The sequence below is a fragment of the Mytilus edulis genome, chromosome 3, assembly GCF_963676685.1.
Source record: "Mytilus edulis chromosome 3, xbMytEdul2.2, whole genome shotgun sequence".
In the NCBI taxonomy this organism is placed as follows: Eukaryota; Metazoa; Mollusca; class Bivalvia; order Mytilida; family Mytilidae; genus Mytilus; species Mytilus edulis.
Window position 1 is genome coordinate 97,778,558 of NC_092346.1, and position 11,430 is coordinate 97,789,987.

General features: G+C 31.1%; 1 protein-coding gene across 4 annotated transcripts in view; it reads left to right on the top strand.

Moving 5' to 3' along the window:
• LOC139517903 (zinc finger B-box domain-containing protein 1-like) overlaps positions 1 to 10,527 on the top strand; it is a 34,648-nt gene extending 24,121 nt beyond the window's left edge. For all 4 annotated transcript variants that reach the window (XM_071309396.1, XM_071309398.1, XM_071309397.1 and 1 more), the window contains 8 exons: positions 2,927 to 3,009; positions 3,584 to 3,967; positions 4,938 to 5,137; positions 5,759 to 6,026; positions 6,417 to 6,748; positions 7,219 to 7,344; positions 8,417 to 8,546; positions 9,147 to 10,527. In XM_071309396.1, the coding sequence (XP_071165497.1) occupies positions 2,927 to 3,009; positions 3,584 to 3,967; positions 4,938 to 5,137; positions 5,759 to 6,026; positions 6,417 to 6,748; positions 7,219 to 7,344; positions 8,417 to 8,546; positions 9,147 to 9,225 (1,602 nt within the window). In that variant the 3' untranslated portion in view covers positions 9,226 to 10,527. The remainder of the gene's footprint in view (positions 1 to 2,926; positions 3,010 to 3,583; positions 3,968 to 4,937; positions 5,138 to 5,758; positions 6,027 to 6,416; positions 6,749 to 7,218; positions 7,345 to 8,416; positions 8,547 to 9,146) is intronic.
• Positions 10,528 to 11,430: the final 903 nt, after the last annotated feature.

The window sequence follows — 11,430 nt, forward strand, 5'->3', positions numbered from 1 at the left end:
ATCTAATTCAATCAAAAGTGTATTTATATCTTTATCTAAATATGTACGAGAGAGATTTTTATGAATTTCGTCTTGTCGTTTTTTTAAATTGGACTCTCTTTCCTGCAATTTCATGTTTTTATATTTGGAATATTTGACGGTTGCGCCTCTTATTTCACTTTTCATGGTATCCCATTTCAAATTTTTATTTTTTAAGTTGTGATATTTTTTATCACAATCTGATAAAGTATTTTTGACTATATCTACATAATCCTTGTCTGTCAATAAACCCGAGTTGATTTTCCAGAAACCGGGACCTCTCTCACTAAAGTTTTCGCCTGACAGTGTCAATTTGATAAGACTATGATCATATTTTATAGACGGGACAATGGATGTTTTGGTAACACTGCTTGACAAAAAATTCGATATCAACCAAAAATCTAAGCGACATTGTATAAGCGGGGTTCTTAGACGCCAAGTATATAATCTAGAATCAACATTTTTTGTCCTCCAAATATCACATAACTCAAATTCTTCTATAAACTCTTCTAATTTACTCGTATATTTGACAGGTGTGTTATATTTTGAACCACCCATTTTGTCTAAAGATGGATTCAGTATCGTATTAAAATCTCCACCCAAAACAAGATTTTGATCTAACTTTTCATTTAATAAAATCTTTAATTTTTCAATATATTCAATTTGATCATTTTCAAAATTTTTGGTCGGCGCATAATAATTTACAAAAACAAAATCTGTGTTATCAATTTCAACAGTAAGAATCAGATACCTTCCGTTTTCATCTGCAATTTTTTCCTTTAATATATAATCTGTTGAGCTGTTAAACAAAATAGCAACACCTTTAGAGTTCGTTTCCCCGTGCGAAAAATAAATATCTCCACCCCATTCCCTTTTCCATATAGTTTCATATGATTCAATACTGTGTGTTTCTTGCAAGAAAATGATGTCGCTTTGAAATTTTTTCAACCAAAGAAACATGGATTTGCGTTTAAAATCGTTTCCAAAGCCATTTACATTAAGAGTTAAATTGATACAATAATTAGCCATTATCTAGTTTTGGCTTTACAGTCTTATTAATTTCATATGTGATACACTTAACGTAGTTGAACATTATATAACTAAGTAGAAAAAAAATCCAGAAAAACATATCAAATATACAATACAATACAAAAAGAGAGAATTCTCTCTGTTCGGTCTGCCTGACCTAAACCATATAATTAATGTTAATGTTTGTAATATTCATTGTTCATTCTCAATAAAACACATGTAACTTTCATTCATTAATAACAACAATACACTATAGGTATACAGTTACGGTTTAAAGTACATGTAACTTTCATTCATACACAACAACATTACAATTTACAACCTTTACTATAAATGACCCAATTACGGATTAAAGTACACGTGCACAGGTACACAGACATTCTTGTCGTAAATTTTCTTACTACAAAGGAAAGGCTGAAACTGAGTTTTGGGGTTCTTGCTCCAAGGTGGGAGGGGGTTTCAATAAGTGAGGGGTCAAAAAAGGAGCCAAAATAAGTTTTATTTTAGTTTTCAGTCAATAACTTGTGTTTATGTGTATAAATCTCCCTGAAATTATACCACACGTTTCCATACTACAAAGGGATAGTTATGGGGGGTTATGGCTCAAATCATTAAGCAATTAGGGGCAAAAAAGGGGGAAAAAAAGGGTTTTTCTGGTTAAAGAACAATTTAGACAATTTAAAAGCAGTGTAAGGGAGGTAATGCAATTAAGATTTAAAGAATACTGTTATATATATATATATATGTTTGATTACTTGATTACCTCCCTTACACTGCTTGTTTTCGAAAGTTTTAAGAAGAACAGTATTGTGCAATAGATTTGTTAGATCTTTGACCACATTTATACTGTGACAAAAACCTATATTATGTCAAAAATTTGATCACAATCCAAATTCAGACAGTATCAAGCTTGAATATTGTGACCAAATTTGTCCCAACTGTTCAGGGTTTGAACACTGCAGTCGTATAAAGCTGCACCCTGCGGAGCACCTGGTTATTTCACTTATTTTTGTTTTTGTCTGTTTCACAAATCAATTATATAATACATACATGATATTTTATATTTTAGATACTATTTTATACTATTACAACAGTACTATGAAGAATATTAATAAAATAATAAGATGATTTGGTATGATTACCAATGAAACAACTATACACCAGAGAGCAAACTAAAGGTCACTAGGGCCATACAACCCATATTGGTCACTAGGGCCATACAACCCATATTGGTCACTAGGGCCATACAACCCATATTGGTCACTAGGGCCATACAACCCATATTGCATAGTAAACTTTAAAGGGTATTGAATGACAAATGCAAAACTAACAGCCTGATTTATGTACAAAACAATGAATGAAAAACACATATGAAATACAGAAACAATTTACAACCACTGAATTACAGGACTTGAGATAGACACAGTATTTGTTAGTATTAGTTTGGAAAATAAATCCTATGGTTGCATAATTGTGACAATGGAACGAAATATCATTCGTTTCAAATATAAATATCTATTAAAGCCTTACTAAAGTAAGATCATATCAACAGATATTTTATTAATTTTATTAATGGCAGTTGTGAACTATTGTTCATTAGATCCTTAAAGTGTTATAAAGGACAAAGTTTTAAAATGATAACCAAGTGATTACATTTTATAAATAATAACCATGATTAAAATGTCATCTTCTGTGCTTTCATTTTAAAAGAATAGCTAGGGACTTGTCCTCCTTATCTGCTTATTTAGAAGAAGGGGTGTTGCAAGGACAAGTTATTATTACAGGTACTGACTACTTTAAATAAAGTTAAATGATCTAGCAGAAGTTGATAAAATGATAGTAATCTATGATAAGTTTATAGTATTTTTTTTAACTTCAGAGATCAGATAATATAGAAGAAACAACAGCATGCAATGTTCAAGAAGCCGGTGATTCAGATATGTGGGCAATTAAGAGTCAAAGGTAAGCTTCTGTAATGCATATACTTTATTAATTGGAAAGACAAATGATAATTAATAAATATAGATAACTACAAACGGACATACATTTCCATTCTCAGTTTTATATAAATCAAAACCGGAGGATGATGACATTTTATATTCTGCAGTAGTACAATTTATGGACTATGTATATAAAAGTGGATTATAGAATATGATATATATATTGAACTATCTTTAAAATGTTGATAGTTTATCATATGAGCTAATATATCATGTTTTATCAACAGCCAAAGCTTTTCATTAATTCACATTTATGACCATTACTTGTGATTATGTTGTCAAAGTACAAGTATTTTTTCTTGTGATGGAAAGTGTATACATGACTGAAATAAAGAGATTAAAATTTCCTTCTTCATAGTCTAAATTTTTTGTATAAAATCAACAATTGATTGTTTTTTGTTTAATATCCCTTTCAGTAATGTTATACCTTTAACATATTGATTGAATATGAATGTCTTTAAATTTAATGACCTGCTTTCCTACTTTTCAAGCTGTAAAAATATTTTAATATTTTATATTTGACTCGTTACTTTCAGGACAACAGATTTTTCGTTAAGATCACAGAATGCTGATGATTCTAAACCCCCACATTTTCCAAAGTCTGCAAGAAGTAAGTCCGGAAAAAACCTTAAATACAATGAACACAATGATCAGAATGTAGAAATGGAAGTTCCTTCAAGGCAGAAATCTTCAATAAATAATTTACAAAACTTAGAAACTGTTAAATCAAGTGCTTCAGCACCAATCATTGACAGGGTACCATCAGCATCAGGAAAGGGAACTAACTCATTCGAAACAGGAAATCGAGTGTCGTCTGCAAAACAAAGACCTCCATCATCAAGACCTGTATCTAGAGCTAAAACAAGCCAGTCTAGACCTGGATCCAGAGCAAAAAGTAGAGCAAGTTCAAGGTTGAATGGGTAAGAATTCCCATAATGAAAAGATTTTCCGGCTCATTAGAATTGAAGTTTTATAATTCCTCAGTAGAATCGATAACTCTTTGTAGTTTAATGATTTCTCATCTGACTTCTGTTACTGGGTTTTGTGAGGCTTTAATTTGATGTGACTTGTTAAATACTTCAAATTGATAAACCTAATATTAACCTAGTGTGACATGTCACATACTGTATAGCATGTTATTTTCGCAGGGTGTTTATTTTCTCTTATTTTGGCCGGTATGGGGAAATAGCGAATATAAATTCTGCGAAAATACCTTCTATACTTTTAGATAGTAAAAGTGTTTTGTAAACTATCTATTTTTTCCTGTTTGACAGATAAATTACTATTTATGTTCATTTAACCAACATAATTGCAAAAGATCATTATTCACTGGCTGTCGGGTGTTAATTAGTTGGTTGGTTATACAATAAAATAAATAATATAACAGTGTAAGGTATGCTGTCGAGTATTTTATCTTGTCAAAATTATTGTCAAATTATATGATTTGCAAGTCACCCATGATAATTTTATAATCTAATTACTAGTAATTAGTACATCAAAGGTCAGGTCAATTTCGTTACTAATCAATCTTGACATATACAAGTTTGTACACCTATCAATAATGAAGACGTTATGCAGGTAAAACAATCATATAACCATAACGATAGATCCCATTTTTTGACAATTTTTACAACTTTTTAACTGCAATCATTTCAGTTTCCGCCAAAATATTTAATTTGGATTAAAGAATTCGCCAAAAATAAAAAACACCAAATTTGTTTGTATACTTTGTTGCCCATAAATCGCCAAATTTTACACCCCCGAAATAACCCCCTATACGGTAGTGTCTGATGAATATACTACTCAACATACATTTAAATGAAATTAAACAAATGAAGTACAGGTAATTTGATTTGAAGTAAATATCAAATAGTTTTTTTAATTCCACAGTGAAAGTCATTTAACCATGGAACCTAGTAATGCTTTGAAGCAGATTGCCTCCTTGCCGTTAGATGATAATGTGCCATCCTACACCTCAGGGCTAGGGGACTTCTTAATGGCTGGTGTCAAACCTGCAGAGCAAGAAAGGACCATGACACCATCAAAACATAAAAAGTCAGGCCAGGAAAAATTTAAATTAAGTTATACATGTAAGTTATAGTTTCTAGACTATATCAGTAGCTTATATTTAATGTGAAAATTAATATATGTGGTTTGAACTATCCATTAATACAAAAGAACAAAGCAATGAACAATTGCAAGTCACCATATTGCCTTCAACAGTGACCAAAACTCATACAATAAGTACGCTATGGAAGGCTTGTGTAAAACAAAATGGGGAAACAATTTAACAGAGAAAACAATCACCTGATTAATACTACAACAATGAACAAAAACAAATATAGTGGACAAAAACCACCCACAACAACAAAATTACAGTTGCATTTGTAAGGGACATAAACATCAATCAACCCTCCCATAACCTTTTATGGTGGATTTACAAATCAGCATAAGCACATACGAAATAAATCTGTATGAAAGGTCTTGACTCATTGGATAGAATCAAAGCACAAAACAACAAGTTACATAAAGACACAAAGCAATTGAAAGCTAGTTCAATGCCAAATTTCAACAACAAAAATGTAATAACATGAGCAATTTTTAATAAAACTATTGCAAGTAATTCATGGTACGGCAAAAAAATTCTAGTATCCCTATTTTATATCTTGACAAGTTCTTTCAATGTCATATTTTTTTTCTTTCTCTTTTAGTTTACAGTATGTCTCCAAGATCATGGAAACCAGACAAAAGTCTGTCTGATGCTGTTCCCAGTGAAACTATACAACCAATAGAAACACCCAGACTGGCTGAGCCAGAGGACCCATTAGCCCTTCTAGAGGCCAAAAATTCAACTGAGGTTCATGGACTAGGGTCTGCTAAAGGAAGGAATATGCTGTCTGAGTACAGTGCACAATATGAGGAAGAAAATGAAACCAAGAAAGTTGTGGATGGAAACATTAGTCCTGCATCAACAACTAGGTATGTCCTTATACTACACAGATAATGCCTTGTGTTTTTACACCTTGTATTTCAATCATTTCAGTTACAATGATGCCTCTTGGAATCAGGGCCCCCAATTAGGCATGACCCAAACATATGTGGAATCATATTTTAAAGACAGATAAATAGACTTGGCACAAACTGCAAGGGCTTTATGAGTTCAGAACTCTTGGCAAAATATCACACCTCTCAAAACTTAATAAAAAAATCCAATCTAGCATAGGGCATATGTTTTAGATATTTGAAATGAATTGTTTTCCTTAATTTTGTATTTTTGTTTGCCCTTATCATCTTTCAACACTTTAACAGTGTTTTTTTTCCAATTTCCAGCACACTAGAACTATATGAAATATAACTTTGTTATTTTAGGTCCTTGAGTCGTGTAGATACTTGGTTACGAGACACTACTCTGCCAGAAATGCCATTAGAATCTAGTCAATCAACACAACAGAATAAGTCAGAGGATATTACACCTCGTCCTTCTTCAAAACAGAACAAGTCACCACGACCTGGATCAAAAACTCCCAGAACTCAACGTCCTGAATCCAAATCTTCAAAAACTCCACGTCCTGAGTCTCAAAGAACATCTGTTCCAACATCACAGACATCTAAAACACCACGTCAGACATCTAAAACACCACGACCTCTGAGTAGACTAAGGTCATCACATGCAGAGGATGGAAGACTTTCAAGAGCTATAGGTAAGAATGTAGTAACTAGCTTACAGCTGGTTCAATAATTTCAATGCCTAATTTGATATTGAGATCCTATGATCTCAATAAAGACTATAAGTCAGATGCCCTGTTCAGCTTCAAAATCTAAGGATTCAGTCTTGACCCTTGTATAAGTTGGTCAAAAATTTGATTTTTTTCAGCTGACAGTAATTTGTAGACAAAAAATAACAAAAAGGACATGAACAAGACATTTTTAAAAACAATATGTATCTGCTCTTTGCTGAAAAACAAGATCAATTCAAAATCAGGAGAGAAACATAGAATTATAGATTGTTAATGTTTGGTACTCTGGGTAATAAAGGTGCTCTGATAGTGCAGGCATAACTTATTACTATTAACTAGAAAATTTAGAAAACTGATATTTGAATGGTAAATAGATGTCATTAGAATAATGATATTAATGATCTCTATCAAATGTATAAACTCATCATTTTCAGTTGTGGATGGTGATAATTTAAGTAAATTTGATGAAGTTGGTGCTAGGGAAAAGTCAAACATAGAAGATGTAGAAACATTAGATAAACTGGAATGGGAGTTAGCATCGCAGTCTGGTAGAGTCACGGGTAAGGAATATAAAAAAAACTTTTGATAAACTGGACCAAATCACTACTTTACCCTTAAAAAAATTCATGACACAATTTTTTGGACACCACAAAGGTTCCATTAAAACTTTGATATCACAAAAGAAAATGTCTGACGCCACCAAAGTGATTTGTATAAGAGGTCAATAGTTCAAGTGATGCAGATTTCTAGATAGCACTAAGATCTATATACTGTGAAAGTACTTTAATTTATGGGTATTAATTTTCATGGTTTAAGCAATATTTACATGTTTGTGGGTTTTAAAATTCATGGATTTTAGTTTTTAAAAAAAAATTTTTTTTTAATTAAAGCCTTTAGAAACGACAGTTACAAATAGTTTGGATTGAAGAAAATTGCAAAGTAAACATTGACCGTGTAAATCGTAGTAATAACACTAAACAACCCATGATTAAGTGATCAACAGATCAAATACCATCAAAGGTGTTAATTAGGCCATAAACATGTCACCTAAAGAAAACAGTTAAACAAATAAATGCAATAAACGTATCTTGAATTGTCAAATAATTCTTATAAAAATCAAGCCCAGCATGAAATTATTATTTCCCATATGGACGAGAACTATGAGGATATGTAATGAACACTTTATCATACTAGCATATGAATACCGGAAATCTGACTTTCATTGATCAAAAATATTTTTTATGAGAATTAAGAGATCAAAAGTTGTACAGTTTAGGTTATTAAAGATTAAATGGGTATAATCCTGCATGCAGTTGTACTTCTGTGACTGCTATTAAAGTATTCTCAGACTTTGGCGTTTTTCAATATATTCTCTAGATCATATCAGTAGTCAAACCTACCAATGGGGATCTTTCCATGTCTTGATTTGGACAATGGTTGTTTTATTTTGTGGATAAAGTCATCCACGAAAACCACGAAAATTGGTACCCCACAAATAAAAGTACTTTCACAGTATTCCTTTTTATTCCTAGCTATTTATTCCCATTTATTCCTATTTTTTCCCTGTAAGTAACTACAAGATGATACCTTAAGCTATTATTGAGAATACCTGTATATTTTATTTCTTAAAAGCTGATGGGCAAATTTCACGACTGAGTGTTTTGGAAGATGACCAAAACAGTACAGGAAGTTTGGATAGCCATAGGTCATTCAGTAGGATGTCTCAACAGGATCAGGGATATGATATAAACATAAGGCTGAGGTGAGTTTAGATAGTTCCTTCATAGTAATGACTCTTCTCAAGTTCAAGAGTATGATATAAGACTGTTGCAAGTTTTGATAGGGTGTAGGAGAGGTTCTCATCCAGAATTCCTGAGAAAATAAATCCCAAATCTAAAATTCTTGTGTAAATAGTGTGGACAGCATTAGATTATATACAGTAGAAACAATAAAATTGTATAGATAGTCATTCTTCTTTTCTTAATATATATAGAAAGATGCATCCAAGCAATGTAATTGTTGTTTCAATGTTGTAATTTATTCCAATGAAGAATGCCGTATTGGCCAAAACGTATGGGACTTTGTGTTATAGTTTTTATTTTAAATTTTAAATTTCAAAAACCTTGATCACACACTTTCTCTGAAAAATTTCATTGGATATATAGCAGTTTGACAAACACTTATTTTTATCATTGAGGAGCTTAATATTTCCTTAACAGTATTAATACAATGTTATTTAAACGTTTAGCTATTTTTTACAGAGTTATCTCCCTTTAGTGTTAGGTACTACCTTAAGTGAAAAAATCTTTGTGAGACATGATGGTTCACAGTAATGCTTTGATGGTATGTCTTTATATTTCAGGGAAGATGAATTATCAGATGATATCAACACAGACAATGAACATGATGTAGATGAAATGGATGTTAAAGCCCTACATTGATTCAAAATTTGGAAAATATATAGAAATGAACAATTTTAGTTCACTTTATGAAAATATTGTGCTGCTCAGTTTGATTTATTGAATTTTACATTTCTTCATTAATTAAAGGAACATATGATAAAGGACAAGGTTCACTTATGGCACAAAATGGCCTAAAATATCAACTTTATCATAAAACACCAAAAAGGTCTGAATTTGATTTGTAAATGGGTCTATTTCAAAAGTCTAAATGCTAAATATATCAGTTCTTTCCATAAAAGTACATAATATTCCCCAAAGTAAGCCTATTTGGGACATTTTATCAAAATATGACGATTTTGTGCATTTTTCAGACCTAAAAGCTACAGAAACACCTTGGCCGCCACCTACGATCCAAAATGGGTTGTAACCAAAAGATTCCAATTTCGATATAGATTCCATCATGATAAAAACTTTTTGGATCGTAGATGGCAGCCAAGATTAATTATGCCAAAAACAATTAAAATTGTGGAAAAAAAGTACCAAAATTGACCTTTTAATACAAATTATGTTTATATAAGGGGTCATAGCTCCATAAATTGTAAAGGAAAGTGCCAGAAAAAATATTTTTGTCTTACTAGTATGATCACAAGTATTTCTATGTGAAATTTGTAATTTTTTGGCTCAATTTAAAAAACATAAAAAAATTCAGGGCCCATTTTAACCCTTCGTGAATCTCTCCTTATAAGCTTGTGGATTCATTTGCTATCAAAAGAAATTTGCTATTTTCTGGATACTATATTTGTTTTTGTGTGTTCTAGTCTTTTTACAAATAATAAACTTAAGGCTTTGTTTGGTACTATAAGCTTGAAGCTTTAAAATATATTCTGAGCATCAAGTTGGTAGATATTATGACCTTCAAGCTTTGGTGGATATTTAAAACTTCATGCTTTGCTAGATGTTATGAACTTTAAGATTCTGATGGAAATTATAAACTCTAGTCTTTTGTTGATAATTTAATCTTTAGGCTTTGGTGAATACTATGAAATTAGATTTTTGATATTATAACTTTACATTTTGCTGGATACTAAGAGCTTCTGGTTTTGGTGGATTGTATGAGCTTTATCGTTTGGTTGATATTAAGGATGCTTTGGTTATTAGTAATGAGCTTTCCTGGGTACACTGGGCTAAGTCATGTGTTAGATCATAGACATGTAGTTTACTTAAATATTGATATGCTAGTAGTATTTGTATATTTTTATGATTTGTAACAAATATTGTTTTTGTTAGTTTTGCTAAATGTGTACACATATCTTCACTATTAAATTATTTATAAAGTTTAAAGACATACTTGTTGTTCATACAAAGGGACAAAGGCAGTACATAAACAAAAAGACTAGTGATGGTATTAATCATTGAATGGAAAGAAACAAATGAAATATCTTTTTATGTTTACTTTTTGGACAAAGGCCTAAGTTTTAAAGAATGAGATTATTTAAGGTTAGGTGTTGTTCTTAAATTATTGGATGAATTTAAACCTTAAATTTTGAGAGGGTTAGTTTGAATTGGTGGTTGATTTCAAAGCTGATGAACCACAAATTGAAGTTTGATTAAGAGCCCATAATAAAACAAATAAGTTTATCACCAGTTTTTCTAGATAAAAGGATTAAGAAAAAATGTACTTACCTTGAAGAACAGGATACAACAATTACTTAACCAATGTACATCAAGTTGTCTATGCTAATTTACCATAAGAAATGAAGTTATAAAGAAAATATTCAATAAATCATTATACTGATGAAAAAGAAAAAAAATGTTATTGATGAAGATGTATTCATATTTACATGTAACATAAATGCCAAAGGAAATGTTATAATTTTTTTCTAATTTGACATAGGGATTACAATCTGGTGGCAGCAAACAGCATACATTTTTTGTTAAAAGCTTTATATTTCAGAAGGTAGAAGATCTTGTATGTAGATACATTACATTATGAAGTTTCCTTCTGTCATATTTCTATTGTCCTTCATCTCATTTTTATAGTTCACGAAAAATGGGACAATTATAATTGGTATTTGGATTGCAAGGTCTACATTTCTTTCAGACATGGTTCAAATAATCACGACTGACCTGAGTCATGGTTTATAATTATTACGAAGGTTAAGTTATGTAGTCAAGATCATATCACAGATACTATAAGCAATAGGTCAATTGTATTGGGTGTATGGAATGATTGTAATGTGAACA